At 46.5% G+C, this 19,688-nt stretch overlaps 1 protein-coding gene across 1 annotated transcript in view; it reads right to left on the bottom strand.

The window, feature by feature from the left end:
• Positions 1-7,285: 7,285 nt before the first annotated feature.
• The window catches only part of sin3b (SIN3 transcription regulator family member B), a 48,299-nt gene continuing 35,896 nt past the window's right edge, over positions 7,286-19,688 (bottom strand). The window contains exons 16-20 of the mRNA XM_080547435.1: positions 15,870-16,043; positions 13,888-13,980; positions 12,022-12,116; positions 10,808-11,006; positions 7,286-7,775 (exon numbers count right to left, since the gene is read on the bottom strand). Of these exons, the coding sequence (XP_080403561.1) occupies positions 7,539-7,775; positions 10,808-11,006; positions 12,022-12,116; positions 13,888-13,980; positions 15,870-16,043 (798 nt within the window). The 3' untranslated portion in view covers positions 7,286-7,538. The remainder of the gene's footprint in view (positions 7,776-10,807; positions 11,007-12,021; positions 12,117-13,887; positions 13,981-15,869; positions 16,044-19,688) is intronic.

The raw sequence follows: 19,688 nt of genomic DNA, 5'->3' as shown, positions 1-19,688 counted from the left end.
GTATAGTATTGGTCCAGATAAGAGGAGGTGACACACACACACCGTTCAGACAAGAAACACACCCAACTAACCGGCACATTTTTGGGGGACACCACTCCCCCCGGGGATCCCCCCTTATTACGTCTTTTACGTTTTCTTTTCTTTTTTAAGAGACTCCTTTAGTTGTGTTGTCTTTTATTATGTTGATACATTGTTTTTGGTTCATTATATTTGTTTCTGTGATTATTTTGTTGAAAAGCTGTATTAATATCAATCCAATGACTGTTTACATGCATTAATGAGGATCAACAGGGAGAAGACATATCTATAATCAAAGACTAATACCAACAATAGTAATGCAGCCGAGAGCGTGGACTCACCCACTCAACACAACATATCAAGATAATAATCGACGTGTTTACACTGACTGGTTCTTTTTTCTACTCCTCCACCTTTTTTCTGGTCCGTTTTGTTTGTGATGTCACGTTGTGATGTCACTACATTGTGATGTCACTATGTTGTGATGTCACGTTGCCGTGACGTCAGTGTACAACCTTGGCGGCAGGAAACGTGAGTTTATTAACAAACAAACAAAAAAATACGACATCTAAGAAAATAACTCATAACTCAAATGTTCAACTTTATTAGTCTGTGCAGTTGGTTTGTATATTTTTATGTGCATTATTATTCTGATATCATCGTGATGCTGTACTCCATGTGCTATTTATATGGTGGGATTAACTCAGATTACCTGTGCAATGATTGTTTATGTGTTTTTCAATGGTGGGAATGTTTAGGTTAGACTTGTGCCATGCTTTATAAAAGCTGCTGCCCCCCCCCCCCCTTCCCTTACGTGGAGGAGTGTCACCCGCCTCAGATGGGTCACACCCTCCTTCCCAGACAAGCCTGAACAACAGATGGCGCTATTTCATACCCTGCTGTGACAACAATGACAGCACACATGACGTTTTTTCAATAACAGCCTCAAACAAAACCGTTCGATAATCTTTGATACAGTACAATATATTTACAATCATACAATACAATACAATTCAGAAGTGTACGGCTGTATGTTCCTTTACTGCCAAAACTTGACGTTTCCCTTCAGGGGAAGTCTCAATCTAGCCTCGATCTGTCTGCTCAGACCACTGACTGTCTCATGCTGCAGTTCCTCTACCAACAACAACAACCACAAACAACAATAACAACAACAGCAACATCCACAACAACAACAGCAACAACAACAACAATAACAACTACAACAACAACAATAACAACCACAACAACAACAACAGCAACAACCACAACAACAACATCAACAACAACAACAACAGCAGCAGCAGCTGTGGGGACTTTGTTGGCCACTGCTGGCCTTCGTGGGAGTAAACAAATGCATGTGTCATGTGGTGTCAGAGGCCCCGCCCCCCTGCATGTGTGGTGGGAGGGGCCTGTAGTGGTGTCGTAGTGAAGCCGATCAGGTGTATTGATCGATGAGAACATTAGACGAGTTTAGAGCAGGGGCCATATCTGTGTATCAGTCCTGTTGTGTCAGGTGAACTTTTAATCCTGGGGGGTATTCCATCAATGTTGCTAAAGGAAAATCCAGGCTTATTTTGATAAGCCTCTGAGAGTTATCAACATAAGGCTGTATTATTATTATTTTATCTCACGATTTATCCAAATAAGCCTGGGTTTTCCTTCAGCAACGTTGATGGAATCCCCCCCTGGTTCTAGACTAAGTCAGGGTTACTTAATCCAGCCCAGGGGATCGAGTCCTATTCTCAGCTCTTTCTACAGGTGTTGTTCTTTTTTTACACTTTGAAGACGATGCACTTCGTCAACAGAAGCTTGTGATTCTGCTCTATAACGTTGTTTTCCCTCGTTAATTTTGGTACTTTTTGATAACTTTTGTTATTTTTGTAGTGGACTTTTTTGACTTTCAATTCTGCCAAGAGAAATAATAATAACACACCAACCAGGTGAAAATGTACAACTGACATCTTTCAGCTTTCTGTTTGTTTTAGTTTTAGTTTTTTATCTTCCTGTTACGTTATTTACACGTTCGGTTCTGAACTCAGCAGACATCTCAACTTTGCGAGACACAATCTCTATCGGCTGTAACTTTGGGAAGAGGGAAGGCAGCTTTTCTAGGCCTGCCGGCTTCTCAAAGGATGGTTACATGTTCTCCACTGTGTGTCGCTGCCTGCTCTCTCTCTCTCTCTCTCTCTCCCTCTCTCTCCCTGTGTGGTAACACTCACTTCTCTCTCTCTCTCTCTCTCTTTCTCTCGCTCTCTCTCCCTCTCTCTCTCTCTCTCACCCTCCCCCCCTCTCTCCCTCTCCCCCCCCCTCTCTCTCCCTCTCCCTTCATGTGGCTAGTCGTGTGCTGACATCGTGCATGCATGAGATGATCAAGAGAGACCTGGTCAGTGTGTGTTAGACGGCCCGCAGCCTGAGTTTCCACAGGTCTGTCTCCCTCCGCCCTCCTCCGCTGCTCTGGCTCATTGTCTTGGCTAGAGAACCAGAACAGAACAGACCCACCCAGACCCGTTCTCTGTGTAGACCTTCCACGTCGCTAAGGTAATTCAGTTGAAATCATCTGAGATAATCCGCCAACCGAACAAAAACACCCACTGACTTGTTCCCTTTTGAGGTGTGTGGTGTGCTGCAGTGGAGGCTGGTGGGAGGTAGAAATCGGAGGACAGGTTTCATTGTAAATGCATTGGAACGAATGGTGTCAAAAACAGCCTTCGAATGGTGTCAAAAACAGCCCCCCCCCCCCGTCCTCCGATTTCTACCTCCGACAGCCTCCCTGTTGTGTGGGGTCTGTAGGGTCGGTAGGATGTTGCAGTGATGGCTGCAGCCAAACACACACGGTCGTCATGGTTACCCTTATGTCACCCTCGTGTCCCTGTTCTGATCTGTTTCTGAGTATCTGCCCGTTCTGTTCACACGCACGCACACACACGCGCACACACACACACACACAAACACGCACGCACACACACACACCTACATACGTACACTAGAGCTACAGACTAGAATAAACGACCAGTCTGACCACCAAAGAGCTCTGCGCTGCAAGAGGCCTTCAGACCACACACACACACACACACACACTCACACATACACACACACACACACACAGTATATGTATATGTCGTATATTCCTAACCTGTTGGCTACTAAAATGAAGAATAGTTATTGAGCCGGTTAAGACCATTTATTCAAAATGCAAAAGTACACAGACATCAAAGATGGACGCTGGTCTGGCAGAGAGAGAGAGAGAGAGAGAGGGGGAGGGGGACAGAGAGAGAGAGAGAGAGAGAGGGAGCTGCTTGGTCAAGAGGTGAGGGAGAAGAGCCCCAGGGCCAGAGCCCACATCCTTACTTATAAACTTGGTCAAGATGCAGTCACAGCCAGTGGTCCTATCAGGTCAGGGGGAGGGGCCAGGAGGTCATAAATACCTTGCCCCACAGTCAGGAGCAAACATATAGGCCCATTATTAAGTACAAATAAACTACATATACACACCCACACACAGCCTCTCTCTACCACTGTCTCTCGTCAGACAGCCCCCCCCCCTCCAGATTGTTCTAGTAGCATCCGCCTGCTGTCCTCCTTGCATGCTGCTTCTTCTCTTATCATTGTAAATATCTTCTTAATTTATTCCTCATGATGTGGATAAGAATAACAATTATTCTAGTGATTTTCTTGCCGTAATGCTATTGGATGACATTACATTTTTTAATTTTGTTTAGTTTTTTGCTCTGAAACAAGCAGTATTTAAAGGTGATGATGAGCATTTCTTTGATTGTTCACGATCCTCCTGCACTCTTTTCTTATGTGTAAAACCTGTTTGAAACGTGTTTGTATAAAAAAAGAAAAAAGCTAATAATAATAATATTAATAATGTTAATAATAATCATAATAATAATAGAAAAGCAGGAAGTGATTCTGGATTGTGATTGGTTGTTATCTTGTCGGTGTTCCTATCTTTCTTCCTGACTCCGTCATCTCCAGGGTTTGCGTCCATGGTAACGGGAGGGAGGTGGGCGGGACTACGGGGTCAAACTGACCCCAGTCCAGAGAGGGACGACATTAGAACAAGGTACCGTCAGAGGAGGTCAGCACTTAGACTGATCCCAGATCTGTGTGTGTGCTGCAGGGGGAGGCTGGCGGAGGTAGAAATCGGAGGACGGGCGGTGAATTGTGACTGCCAATGGTCCTAGATTACTGTTTTCTTATGATGACTGTTAGATAGATGATTCACTTACCTAGACAAATGGATTTGCAACGAGCCTGTCCTCTGTCCTCTGTTACGATTTCTACGTCCACCAGCCTCCCCTGCCTGTGTGCTGTAGCTAACTCTCTATCAGTGTCTTAGCCAAGCGATGATCCAGGTTCAGGTTTTACAGGTTCTCTCCTGTAAAACTGTCAGAGGGGAACAACCCTGACCCCAGACCAGTCTCTCTAAAGCACCACACACACAGATCTGCGCACCGGGCACTCCTCTGAAGCATTATAACGCATCATACTGATTAGCAGTCCTTCACCTAATACCTGAGCCATGTCTAATAGCAGGACGAGGTCATAGTGAGGTTATAACCCTAGCTAACCCCCCCTGTGGACAGACATAGAGGGGGGTTATAACAACTTTGTACAGTTTTTTTGTAAGATCCTGAAGATGTTTGTAAGATCCTGATTGATACGCAAGCCCTGGCGTCATCCCCATGGGTGAAAGCCCCTCCATTTTGATTTGTACTGCTTGCTGTTAAGACGCCGTGATGTTTGAGCGTTTGATATCTCTGACATCTGTTCTGTTCTCTTCTCGATGTTGTATCCTTTCTCTCTAAACTAGGTGGCTGTGACGGTTGTGTCTGTAGTCTGCAGGGGAGGCTGGTGGAGGTAGACATCGGAGGACGGGGGTTCATTGTCATGCATGGAACGGAATGAGGAATGGTACCAAACATTGTGTGTGTGTACTTCTGGGGCCTCATTTATAAAAAAAGTACTTGAACGTCATCTTTGACTTTCACGTAAGCACATTTTTCTAAACGGACGTAAGCATTATAAAACGGGCTGCGCTTCCTTCTATAAATACCAACGCAGGTTTTATTACGAGCCTTCGCATGAATTACAGTAGGCAGTGCGGCTCACATGCCTGTACTAACTCTGCATAACCAGTAGGTAATGTGCGTACGCAAGGTCAATACCCGACGTAGAGCTATGATCAAATCGACTCACGTTGAAATTGTATAAATCACTACGTTGACGTGGTTTTCTACGTACCACACGGGTGAGATCAAATTTGATCCAAAGTACTTTCTATAAATGAGGCCCCTGTACTAGTACGTTTGATGGCATGCCCTCACTCTGTCCCATGCGTTACAATGAACCCCCGTCCTCCGATTTCTACCTCCACCAGCCTCCCCTGCTGTAGTTTTAAGTCAGTCCTGTTAGATGTTCTTTGATAAGATAAAAAAAAAGATATAAATTAGATCAAATATGTGGTTCTGTGTTTTAAAGAGACATTAATAAGGAAGGACATGTCTTACAAATCCGTTTTACACAGTAGTTTGTATATGTTGAGTGTAATAATAATAATAGCGCTGTTCAATGATGGTTTTTTCTGATTGGTCATTTGTATTTCTGTATACACTTTGGTGATGCTGTCATATCTGGGTTTTATAAACCACGCTTATTTTTAAAACTGTCACTCAGACTCCTGCTTCTTTATTTGGTCCTACTGTCCTACAGAATAGATGGTCCTGAATGGACCGTCCTCCTGATGCTAACAGGCTAATGCTACACTCTAGAATGGACCGTCCTGGTGCTAACAGGCTAATGCTACACTCTAGAATGACTGGCTGGAGAGAGATATGTTGCGTCCCAATAGTTTTTCCTTTAGGCTACTCCTTGCTCAAACCTCTAAACCCTACCCACTAGGCCCCTTTGCCCTAGGTCTACAGTCTGGCTATGGTACTTATGAACACACACACACACACACACACACACACACACACACACACACACACACACACACACACGCACACACACACACACACACACACACACACAGTATTATGATGGATCAACATAAAAGGAGCACAAGGAGACAATGTTTAAGAACTTCACAACTAGGTTGTTTATTTCAAGATAACTGATACAGGATAAATGTTATACATTCTTTTTTTTAACACTGATATTTTGTTTTATTTTCAATTCTCTGTATGCAAAAATGACAACCATTATACATTTTACATTTTAAACATTTAGCAGAACCCAAAAAAAATAAAAGAAAAAGTGTCAAACATAATTCCGACGTTTCATAAAATTAAACATAATTTCAACCAACTGAAAGGACTCGTCAACACCAGCCATGATCTGCGTTGTTTAGATTTTTAGTCACGTGACAAAAAGAAAAAAAAACATCTAGAGTCGGCCTCCAACAATCCCTGTAGGAGACCATGTAGTCATAACGATCATTCATCATACCTTTGTAGGTGCATATATAAAATTGCCGTATACCGTTGTATATATGCACACACAATAAACGTGATTACTAGAGTTGAGCTTACTGTACAAAAGACATAGTGGGGAGGGGAGGGGGGGGCAGAACACGCACGCACACAAACTTGTTTAACATTTCTCCCAGTTATGAACACGCACACAAACTTGTTTAACATTTCTCCCAGTATAAACACACACACAAACAAATAAAAACAGAAGAAGGCGCTCTGGCTTCAGATGCTAATAACCTACAATGACCTTAAAAAAAAAAGAAAAAAAAAAGAGAGAGAGAGAGAGACATTCACATTTCTGAAACAAAGTCAACGATTTTGAATCTCAGGTAACGGTGCGGCTAGCAGTGGCGGCTGAGGAGACTAGCATCACTGCAACTGCTGCGTATGAGGCTGACCCCTGACCCCTGACCCCCTCCTCAAGAGCCTTTCTGTCAGTCCTCAACATGTCCGCCGCTGCCGTAGACCCGGTCCATCCCAGCCTCTATACGAGTGTGTGGAGGTGTTTGTGTGTGTTTGTGTGTGTGTGTGTGTGTGTGTGTGTGTGGAGGTGTGTGTGTAGTTGTCATGTCTGGTGCCTCAATCTGAGCCCACCCAGTCTTTCTATGAGAGAGAGAGAGGGGGGGAGAGAGAGAGAGAGAGAGGGTGTGTGTGTGTGTGTGTGTGTGTGTGTGTGTGTGTGTGTGTATGTATCTCAGTCCCTAATCAACCGTCAGGCACTTGTGTAGATCGGAAAAAGGATCTGGTATCTGAGCAACAGGGCTGTTAGCTCCCAGCATGCTCTCTGATATCACCACACCTATCCACTCCTCTGAGATCTACACAAACGCCTGTGGGTTAGGGGCTAGTGTGTATGTATATATATATATATATATACAGAGAGATATATACGTATATATATATACACACACATACAGTACCAGTCAAAAGTTTGGACACACTTCCCCATTCAATTCCCATTCAAAAAGTGTGTCCAACCTTCTGACTGGCTACTGTATATATCGACGTATATTCATATTTCCATCCCTCCTGCCGGTCCTATGGCGAGGCGGGGGGCTTGCTGCTCCTGTAGTGGACCTGGTAGCGGTTGACGGGCAGGCCCTTCATCAGGGTGGGCAGCAGGACCGTCTTGCAGGGGATCATGTCCTCCTCCTGCTGCCCCAGCAGCCAGTCCTGGACGGCGCGCTCCGCCGCCGCGCTCACGTGCTCCCCCAGCCAGCCCTGGTGCCACCGGTCGAACCGCTGGTGCTGCGTCACCGCTACCCTGTGCTGCGACTGGAGAGACGAGAGGAGAGAGAAGACTCCGGGTTAGGGTTAGATCGTGTGTGCGCTTTTCTAACACTTTGAGGAGGGAGGGAGAGGGGGAGTGCGAGAGAGGGAGTGGGAAGGGGGGAGAGAGAGAGGGAGAGAGAAGATACTTAGAGAGAGAGAAGGGCCTAGATCACGTGGCGCTTTTCTAACACTTTGAGGAGGGAGGGAGAGAGGGGGAGTGGGAGAGGGAGGGGGAGTGGGAGAGGGAGAGAGAGAGAGGAGAGAAAGAGAAGATACTTAGCGTTACGGGCCTAGATCACGTGGCGCTTTTCTAACACTTTGAGGAGGGAGGCAGGGAGAGGGGGAGTGGGAGAGGGAGAGAGAGAGGAGAGAAGAGAGAAGACACCACGTGGCGCTTTTCTAACACTTTGAGGAGGGAAGGAGAGAGAGAAGGGAGAGAGGGAGAGAGTGGGGGAGTGGGAGAGGGAGAGAGAGAGAGAGGAGAGAAAGAGAAGATACTTAGCGTTACGGGCCTAGATCACGTGGCGCTTTTCTAACACTTTGAGGAGGGAGGGAGAGAGAGAAGGGAGAGGGGGAGAGAGGGAGTGGGAAGGGGAGAGAGAGGAGAGGAGAGAGAAGAGAGAAGATACTAGATCATGTGCGCTTTTCTAACACTTTGAGGAGGAAGGGAGGGAGAGGGGGAGGGAGAGAGAGAAGGAGAGGGAGAGAGGGAGTTAATGTTAGGCCTAGAACCTATGCTTAGAAAGCTGTGAGAGAGAGAGGGAGAGAGGGAGAGGGACTGACTGTTAATGTCATGATCATTATGCTTACATAGCTACTACACTTCAGAGAGGGAGAGAGAGCATAGATCACAGAAAGCTAAGAGAGAGGGAGGGAGGGGTAGAGAGGGAGGGAGAGAGGGGTAGAGAGGGAGAGTATTGTAGAGAATTGTGAGGCGACCGTCGCTGTTATATTTCTTGCTGCCTCCAGCTCTCGACAAAACTCGTATTTTCTACAAGCGTTGCACTCCGTGGATTTATGTCATTTCTAACTGCACTTCATGTTTGCTAGCGAAATAGCTGTGCACGTAAAGACAAAACAGGGAACCAGCGCTTGCTGTTTCATTATCCAGAATGACACGTTGAGCCTATACTAGTGTTAGTAAGTGCTACGTTTAATGTATTATTTGCAAAATGAAAAGTTCTATTGATCGGACAGTCAACAATAGGTTTTGGACTGACACTGTCATTAACAAGGACTAACTGTAGGGTAGTGGTGGTCTAGTGGATAGTGAGTTGGACTTGGGATCGGAAGGTTGTGAGTTCAAATCCCGCCTGAAGCCACACCACTACTAGTGTGCCCTTGGGTAAGGCACTTAGCCCTCAGTTACTCCAGGGGGAATGTCCCTGTAATTCATAATTGTAAGTCGCTTTGGATAAAAGCGTCTGCTAAATGGCAAAAATAAAAATAAATAATAATAAACTAACAAACTTTCTGTCATAACACCTCATTTTGTGCCAGGGAAAAACCCAGAGTAGACGTTTTTTGATGACACAATGTAATGTTGTTCTTATTTATTTATTTTCAGTTATTGAGCTTTGTTGGTATAGCCTAAAGTCTGCTGGAATGTTCAATAAAAGTGATCAATAAATGTTTTTCTTTGAAAAGCATGAATAAAAGGGAAAATGTACTTAATTTATGCAATGGTACAAAAATAAATGAAAAACTGCCGGTAAGCATTCAGTATTCGGCCAAATGTTTCCTGAAATTCAGCTTCGGCCAAGAATGTTAAATTCGGTGCATCCCTGGTAGAGAGGGAGGGGTAGAGGGAGGGGTGGAGGGGTAGAGAGGGAGGGGTGGAGGGGTAGAGGGAGGGAGGGAGGGGTAGAGAGGGAGGGGTGGAGGGGTAGAGAGGGAGGGGTAGAGAGGTAGAGAGGGAGGGGTAGAGGGAGGGGTAGAGAGGTAGAGAGGGAGGGGTAGAGAGGTAGAGAGGGAGGGGTGGAGGGGTAGAGAGGGAGGTGTAGAGAGGGAGGGGTGGAGGAGTAGAGGGAGGGAGGGGTAGAGAGAGGGAGGGGTAGAGAGGGAGGGGTGGGGGGGTAGAGAGGGAGGGGTAGAGAGAGGGAGGGGTAGAGAGGGAGGGGTGGGGGGGTAGAGAGGGAGGGGTGGAGGGGTAGAGGGAGGGAGGGGTAGAGAGGGAGGGGTGGAGGGGTAGAGAGAGGGAGGGGTAGAGAGGGAGGGGTACAGAGGGAGGGGTGGAGGAGTAGAGAGAGGGAGGGGTAGAGAGGGAGGGGTGGAGGAGTAGAGGGAGGGAGGGGTAGAGAGAGGGAGGTGTAGAGAGGGAGGGGTGGAGGAGTAGAGGGAGGGAGGGGTAGAGAGAGGGAGAGGTAGAGAGGGAGGGGTGGGGGGGTAGAGAGGGAGGGGTGGAGGGGTAGAGGGAGGGAGGGGTGGAGGGGTAGAGAGGGAGGGGTGGAGGGGTAGAGAGAGGGAGGGGTGGAGGGGTACAGAGGGAGGGGTGGAGGAGTAGAGAGAGAGGGGTAGAGAGGTAGAGAGAGGGAGGGGTAGAGAGGGAGGGGTAGAGGGGTAGAGAGAGGGAGGGGTAGAGAGGGAGGGGTAGAGAGGGAGGGGTAGAGAGGGAGGGGTAGAGAGAGGGAGGGGTAGAGAGGGAGGGGTAGAGAGGGAGGGGTGGAGGGGTAGAGAGGTAGAGAGGTAGAGAGAGGGAGGGGTAGAGAGGGAGGGGTTGGAGGGGTAGAGAGAGGGAGGGGTAGAGAACATGTGTTTGGCTGCGTTTCTCATTCTGATCCACAGCGTTACACAGCAGCGTTACTCAGCACGCCTCCACTGACAGAACACATATTTCCCTTTGAGCGCCACAGAAACCGATTTGACTCACCCCCTCGCCTCCCCTCCACCATACCTTTCTGGCTTTGACAAGTGTGCCACGGCCCTCCCCTCCTCCCCGGCTTTGACAAGCACACCCCTACTCTCCTCTCCTCTCCTCTCCTCTCCTCTCATCCCTCCCCTCTCATCCCTCCCTCCCTCCCTCCTCTCCTCCGTACCTTTCTGGCTTTGACGAGTGCTCCGCGGCGGTACATGTAGTCCTCAGAGTTCATGACGAACACCATCTTGTGTGTGCTGAGTTTGAAGCGGCAGTCCAGGCTCCCGGCGTTCTCCACGCCCAGCTGGCGGTGCCACTCCCGCCTGCAGCGCATCGCCTCCACCTGGCGCACCTGCCAGCGCCGGAAGTGACGCAGGTTCCTGCAGGAAGAGGGGGGGGGGGAGGGGGTGTAAGGTAAGGATCATTAGATAAAGGTCGGAAAAATCTATAAATTCTATGTTTTTTTGTTTACCCCTGATGATGACATCCTTGGGGGTGATTTCCATAGGACCATTTGTCTTACCTTTTGGACTATAGAACATATATAAATAAATACAAATGTATACCCTTGTTTGCTTCCTTTCTCTAGAACAGCGGTTCCCAACCTTTGTGGACTCAAGCCACTTAATCTCAAAAGTGTTCGTGGCCCACACAGGCATTTTACGGACGCGTAAAAAATGTCTTCAATCATTATTGTCTTATTCTTATATTCTTATTCTTATTGGATATTTCATATGCATCATCATTCGCCCATCATACATACAGTGCAGTAGGCCTAGTAGTAGCACACTGATGATGCATTTTTGAAGGTTTTAAAGAAAAAAATACAGTACCATGCATGTATTTTTAATTAAAACGTTTTTGTAAAAAAATAAGTATTCAAAAACAATATTTTGCCCATGATTTGGCGGCCCACTTGCAGTACTCTCGCGGACCACCAGAGGGCCGCGGCCCATAGGTTGGGTATCGCTGCTTTTGAACTGTGACCGCCGATGACGCTGGTTTTTATTGAACGTTTTTGCCTCCGATGACTGAGTTGTTAAGTTGATTCCCTTACTTTGCACATTGACGCTTTTTTCTTTTTTGGGACGTAAAAAACGGACGTAAAAAATGCATCAATGTGCAAAGGCCTTTGGACTAATGTTGAAAGTTGCTTTGGATAAAAAAGTGTCTGCTAAATGATAGATATAAATGTAAAATAGCTGCTTTCATATGTAGACCCTGATATGGTGCTGGAGATAAAGAATATGAGTTAAAAAAAATGTTTTAATAAAATGTTGAAGTATCCCTTTAAGCTATAGCTAAGCCTGCTATGACAGGCAGGAAACAGCTGATGCAGTCAGGAAAGGTAAACAGCGTGTGTACACACACAGTAAGTGACTGTTCACCACCTACCTTGGCAGATAGACAGGTTTGAAGAAGTATCCTTCACCCTGGGAGCACAGGGAGGACTCTGCTCCAACAAACTGTTCCATGTAGCTGGACAGGCACTGAGGGAGGGGGGGGAGGAGGGGGAGGAGGTCAACGTTAGGAACCACAACCACAACAGAACCACAATGCCAGGAGGTCATCAGGACAACAACAAGACGTCAACATCACACACACACACACACACACACACACACACACGCACACACACACACACACACACACACACACACACACACAACACTGGGCGATTCAATAAGAAAATGCTGCCAACTCAACGTTTGTTTTTCCAGTTGACTATGGTGGGGTAGAGGGTGGGGTGACTGCCGATGGCGCCTGTTCTTATGGAAGGTTTTACTTATGATGATGTACAGTTCATTCACTTACTTAGTGCAAAAATGACCACATTTCAACAGTTGATTCGTTCGATTGTATGGCTAATGAAACCGTTTATTTTTTATTTGTGCTTGTTCATGTTATTATTCTTTATTTATTTTATTTTTGTATTATTAGTATTAGTATTATTATTATTATTATTATTATTAATACAAATTGTTTTGATACCTATTAAATGTTTTAAACTATACAAACTTGAAAGTCCACTTTATAACATGGAGATTTACGGAAACCAAAATATGCTTCTTTTTTTAACAGCTGCCTCTCCTACACCTTTTACGCAGCATTTCAACCATGAATTGTGCCAAACACTTCCAGGTTATCAACCTGCATAAAGGTCTCTCTGATATCTTACTAAGCTTTTTAAACTAACACTGAACACTTAACATGGTGGAATGTTGACTTAGGCATTCTGTGAGCTCCTTTGTTGCTGCCAGTTGACGTGGAACTTTCAGGACTAAACAGACCAGCAGAACACTTCCTTAGAATGATTACACAACAATGTCCCACTGAAACCTCTCTCAATCACTTAACCAACCAACCAACCCTCTATCCACCCCGCTGAAACCTCTCTCAATCACTTAACCAACCAACCCTCTATCCACCCCACTGAAACCTCCCTCAATCCCTTAACCAACCAACCCTCTATCCACCCCACTGAAACCACTCTCAATCACTTAACCAACCAACCAACCAACCAATTACTACTTCACTCAGTAAACCCATACTGATTTAACCTGGTAATTGTTTTGATCCATCTATACCTCCCCTCTCTTTCATCTATCCATTCATCCAGCCAACCAACCTCTTTAACTGGATCCGCCACCATAACAACACATTCACTTCCTTCCAACGCCCCAGAAACTCTCCATTCAACCCTTATCAAAGCCTTCTGATACCAATTAAACTTGAAATGCCCTGACATGCAGCTCTATAGAAACCAAACTCAAAAGCTCTCCAAACACTTTGATCCAACGGGAGATGTGCAGACCTCAGATCTTAAGCTGCGTTCATACGTTCACTCTGAGAGAGCTGGGTTCAACGTCATAAAGGGACCAAGTCATTTGATTGGACGAGAGGCATTCCATGAGTGCTGATCAGATTTCCAGAGCGAATTTACGAACGCAGCCTTAGAATGCACTCTTGGAAACCAATTCTTAGAATGATTATGCAACAATGCCTCTTCCTTGGCAACCCAGAGCACCTTGCTCTCTCTCTCTCTCACTCCCTCTCTTTCTCTCTACAATCAGGAAGACAGTGTCTCTCCACACACACACACACCTGATTGTTGTTCACTCATACAGATGATCGTGGCGATAGAAATCGGAGGATGAACAGAATGAGGAATAGTATCAAACATCGGTATCTATTATCATTTCACAACAACGCACTCAATTCTACTCCAATAAGAAGTGGTCAACAGGTAAGTGTTGTTACCTGTACGTCCAGGGGGTCGTCGGCCTGCGCCTCCTCCGTGTCCAGCAGCTCGATGGTCAACGTCACCTGACCCTTGTGCTGGATGAACATTACCTGGGGACACAACAACATCATCATCATCACAACACTGCTCATTAACTAAGTTTTGAAAAAACAAAACAATACAATGTGGCTAGATAGACACACACACCACCCCCGCCCCGCCCCCCCCCCCAAACACACCCACCCCCTGACCCTTGTTCTGGGTAAACATCACCTGGGGGGTATTCCATCAACCTCACTAAAGGAAAATCCAGGCTAGTCTCACGAGATTTCCAATAAAATCCAGCCTTATTTAGACAACTCTCTATTTTCCTTTAGCGGTGTTGATGGAATACCCCCCTGGAGACACAACAACAACAACAACAACATCGCCCATTAACTAACACAGGGGCAGTAAGACTACTTTGTCCACTGCTGTGGTCACCAGCACCTCACAATATCAATAATACTCCATAACACAGTAACCTACAACAACCACACACTCAACGCCTCGTCTCCACAGAGTTCAGTATCAGTGAGACAGTAGCCTATTAAAACACAGAGTTCAGTATCAGTGAGACAGCAGCCTATTAAAACACAGCAGCCGCCCCAGCCGGTGGTCCAATCAGGGCCGCCGCTGATTTGATAGAATAAAACACAACAGCCGGACCCCCTGATGGGCGGCTTCTGGTCTGTGGGGCGCGTCTGTTCTGCTGCTGCTGATGGATCAGCTTTGAGATGGCGAGATTAACACTGCTGACTGGCTGGCCGGGTCGTCATGGTGATGAGATGTTCAGACACACAGCCATGGCTGAATGAATGAAACTCTATGGCTGAATGAGTGAATGAAACTCAATGGCTGAATGAATGAATGAATGAAACTCAATGGCTGAATGAATGAACCCTAATGGCTGAATGAACCCCAATGGCTGAATGAATGAAACTCAATGGCTGAATGAATGAATGAATGAATGAACTCCAATGGCTGAATATGTATAAAATCAAACTCCATGGAAACCAATCACCTCAGAGTTCAGTTTACCATTAACTACCCAGGCTGCGGTGGCCTGCTGCAGTGTAATTTGTCCCGCCAGTTTCGTAACAAACAATATTTTCACACTTCTTATAATAAACATGAAAGATCTCTGATGTTGTTTTGCGTCGCTGCTTCAGTAAAGTGTCTCTCACTCCCACCCCCTGCTGTAAGCTCGCACGCTCACCCTCTCTCTCACACACACACACACACACACACACACTCCCACCCTGCTGCTGTAAGCTCACATGCTCTCACACACACACACTCACTCACTCACACCCCGCTGCTGTAAGCTCACACACACTCACACACACACACACACACACACTCTCTCACACACACACACTCTCACACACACTCTCACACACACACTCACTCACTCACTCACACCCCGCTGCTGTAATCTCACACACACACACACACACACACACACACACACACACACACACACACCACACACACCACACACACACACACACACACACACACCCGCGGCTGTAAGCTCACACACACTAGACTACTTCTGTATTCCAGAGCTGCTCGCGCTGTTGTGGGAAAGTGTTGAAGCAGGTTCGCGCCGAGGCCAGCCCTGGGGCGCTCTCCCCCCCCGGCCCCCCCCCCTCCCTGCCACAACCACCAAAATAATTCTCTCCTCACAAAATCCTGTGGGGAACACTGCATCTCCTACCAGCCACTCTCTGAGAAACACACCTGCCAATAAATGTACCTCTTATCTATTCAAACTAACGCACAAGTTTCTAAGGTGTCTAGACAGACACCCCCCCCCCCCCCCCCCCCACACACACCACACTCACACCATCCCCCCCCAAACCAATGCACAAGTTTCTACGGTGCCTAGACAGACCCCCCCTCCCCACACACACACACTCACACACACCACCCACACACCCACACCCCGGGTTACCTTGAAGCAGTTCTCTTCAGCCATGACCCTCTCGGCCTTCCACTGGTAGCTGGTCTCCCAGGCCGCCCTCACACACTGGGAGGAGAGGTTGCCTCCCGCGGCCCCCCGCTTCCTCTCCGCAAGGTACAGCTCTGCTACCTGCAGGCACACCTCATCACTCACCAGGTGCTGCAACTACAGGTGGAGGGAGGGAGGGAGGGAGGGAGAGAAGGGAGAGAATGTAACCTCACACCAGAGAAGAAGATTTATGATGCTTCTGCAACATTTACATCCTGCCAACATTTAAACAACAGGGTTCCTACAAGTTTCAACAAGTCACATTTTAGACCTTTTAGACCTTTTTTTAGACCTCTTTGAATATATTTGTATGCCTATCGCGGCACAATATGATAGCTTTTTGTCATCCTCGAGGTGATGAAATTAGGGATTTCACTGCCATACAGACAAAAAAGGAAGCGAATTGGCTTTTTTTTGGTTCCAGCTTGATTCATTTCCACGTAAATAGATTTCCTTGCAGGATCTCATTTTTAAGACCTAGCACCTCATTTTTAGACCGAATAACTGAAGTCGGGGGCCTTTTTAGACCTTATAAATTGGATTGCTGGATTTTAGACTTCAAGGCTTTTTAAAACCAGCGCGGAAACCCTGAAACAGGCCCTCAAAACCCACCTCTTCAAGCTCGCCTTCACCAGTTAACCCTCTCCCCCTCCCCTTCCCATGTGTGCCCAGCACTACCTATACCCCTATACTTTCTTTTCTTTCTTTCTTTCTTGTTTCTTTTTATTATTAGGCTACTACTCAATCTTTTCAGTTTGTAAAGCGTCTTTGAGTGTCTATATAAATCTAATATATTATTATTATTATTATTATTATTATTATTATATTCTGCCCGCCCCCGTGAACAAAAGTAGAATTATTTCCTCTTTGTTCCCTAGCCAGAGAGTTGCAATATAACATAACAGCTACAGGGACTAATGTATGTAGACATGGCAGGTGTGCAACTAGAGGGGGGGTGGGGGGAGAGAGGAGAGAGAGAGAGAGAGAGCAAGGGAAAATACATTGATTTCACATTCGAATAGATGAGAGAGAAAAAAAAAAAAAAAAAAAAGAGCACAATCCAATGTCCTTCCTGTTTGATTCTGTGTGTTTCATTCATTTGGTGTCCTGGCATGAAAAAGAGGATCGACACAATCGATGGCGTGGGCTGAGATCATCTGCCACGTGTTTGATTAAGGAGTGAACTGTCCCTTTAAATGGGACGGGCGACAGTGTGAGTCAGCAGGTGTGGCATACGTCGATTGACGCATTCATCTTCTTAACTTCTACACATGCCTTCCTACAGCATGGCATGGGTCCTGAGTAACTGAGTAACTGACTACGGTTCTACATTTTTCCTTTTTTCTTTTTCTCTGAAGTGTCCTTGAGTCTTTTTTTAGTACAATGTCCTTGAGTCTGAGAAAGGCGCTTTCAAATCATCATCAGCATCATCATAACCCACTCACGTTTATTCATGTGAAAATGTGCTAAAAACACCGTTAACGCAGGCACCGCCGGAACGAAACGCAGACACGCGCCGCTGAGCTCAACGCATGCGGTGTGTTCCAGCCGTAAGGTAGGATAAAGTGCCCCCCCCCCTCCGTTATCGGACTCATCTGAATGATTTGAGTAGCCTGCCGTCCGTGTCTGGGTACGTGGGACTAATCATGCCTGGATCGCTTCCTGAGAACGGTGTGTGACACCAGATAGGATCTCTTCTGTGGAACCTGAATCCTCGGGTCTCACTGCCGCACTTCCGGTTGGTGTCGTTCTCCAGCCGCCCTCGTTACACAAGGAAGTGTCCGTCTGATCTGACCAATCATCAGAGACTGCCGGTGTTGTTGTGACTAATCTAACATCTAACCTGCATCGTTTCCTGAGGATTGTGTGTGTGTGACACCCAGACAGGGATGTCTGTGGTTGAGGGACTGGACTTTAATCCTCAGGTGTTATAACCACCACGCTGCTCTCCTAGTTACACAAGGAAGTCCATCTGATCCAAATCAGCGACGATGATGTTATGGAGAAGTTACATAACCAAAAGGCAGCTTTTTTGGGGGTAAAGATCTGAAGTCATTGGATATTATTCCCCCAGTCGGGACTATATGTATATTATGCGTTTTTAGCTGACACTTTTATCCAAATTCAGTAAGAGTATATATGGTCCCCAGCCGGGAATCGAACCCACAACCTAAGGGTTGTTAGCACCATGCTCCAACAACTGAGCCACAGAGGGACCATCTGGGGACTGGGAGGTAGTGGTTGCTATGGGCCCCCCCATCTAGAAGGTGGTTACCATAAGTGACCAATGCTGACCATGGTTACCGTAAGTGACCGTAACCTGGTTAAGCAAAGGTTGATGGATGCTGTTTTCAGTTGGTCACATGGTGTGGCAGGGAATACCATGTCTATATTCTGATCAGTGGCCTGGTGTACAATTCTGCTCCTGTGGGTGGGTGACATTTACATTTACATTTACATTCAGCTAGACGGAGGACTGGACGGACGAGGAGGTTGACGCGGAGGAGGGAGGGGGTGGAGAGAGAGAGAGAGAGGAGAGAGAGGAGGAGAGAGAGAGAGAGGAGGTACCGGTACCGCTACAGACAGGTAGTGACGCCCTACAGGCCTGACAGCAGACAGGTAGTGACCCTACAGGCCTGACAGCAGACAGGTAGTGACCCTATAGGCCTGACAGCAGTGGGGCGGGTCGTTCCACCGGCGGGGCGCCAGGACAGTGAAAAGTCGTGACCGAGTAGCTTGACTGCTAGCTGACCTGCTGCATGTGTTGTTATGCAGGGTTCCTACAAGTTTCAACAAGTCAAATTTAAGACCCCTTTTTTTTTTTAGCTCTTTGAATATAATTTTAGACCTATTCGCGACACCATATGATGCCATACAGACAAAAAAGGAAGCGAATTAGCATTTGTTTGGTTCCAGCTTGATTAATTTCTGCATAAATAAATGTGGTCAGACTGATTTCCTTGCAGGAACTCGTTTTTAAGACCTAGCACCTAATTTTTAGACCGAATAACTGAAATTGTAGACTTTTTTCTTCCGACCAGCGTGGGAACTCTTGTGTTATGCCAGCGCATACTTGAGAGGTTCTGTAACGACCCAGTAGGACAAGCCAGGTCGTTCTGAAGGACTGACTGATAAGTACAGTAGTACTAGTCAAAAGTTTGGACACGCTTCCCCCATTCAATTGAATGGGAAAGGGTGTCCAAACGTTGGACTGGAACTGGAATTCCAATGCTTGTGGAATGTGCACATCCCCACTGGTCCAACTTGATTAAATAGTTGTGTCTAAATGTTGGATGGTTAACCAGCTTGTACAGGAAGTGTTCTACATGAGGAACATGTATTAAAGAAAAGGGGGATTGTGAGGGGAGACAGATTTCTCATCTGTGATTTATTTGACCTTCATTCAAGGGAGACCTGGCCGAGATAGCACACCAGTACAAATACAAGGTTATGCAATTAGCAGTATAACCATGTCACGATGATTCCATTTTATTTTATACTCATTTATGATTTTATGTAGTAACGGAACAGATTAAGACAGCCAGTCAGAAGCAGGTTCTACCTGTCACCTGGTTCTATCTGTCACCTGGTTCTATCTGTCATAGAACCCAGGTGACAGGTAGAAGCAGGTGACAGACAGAACCAGGTGACAGATAGAACCAGGTGACAGATAGAACCAGGTGACAGATAGAACCAGGTGACAGGTAGAACCAGGTGACAGACAGAACCAGGTGACAGATAGAACCAGGTGACAGATAGAAC

The sequence above is a fragment of the Nansenia antarctica genome, assembly GCF_963989245.1.
Source record: "Nansenia antarctica genome assembly, chromosome: 17".
Lineage (NCBI taxonomy): Eukaryota > Metazoa > Chordata > Actinopteri > Argentiniformes > Microstomatidae > Nansenia > Nansenia antarctica.
This window is presented reverse-complemented; position numbering and strand designations above follow the sequence as displayed.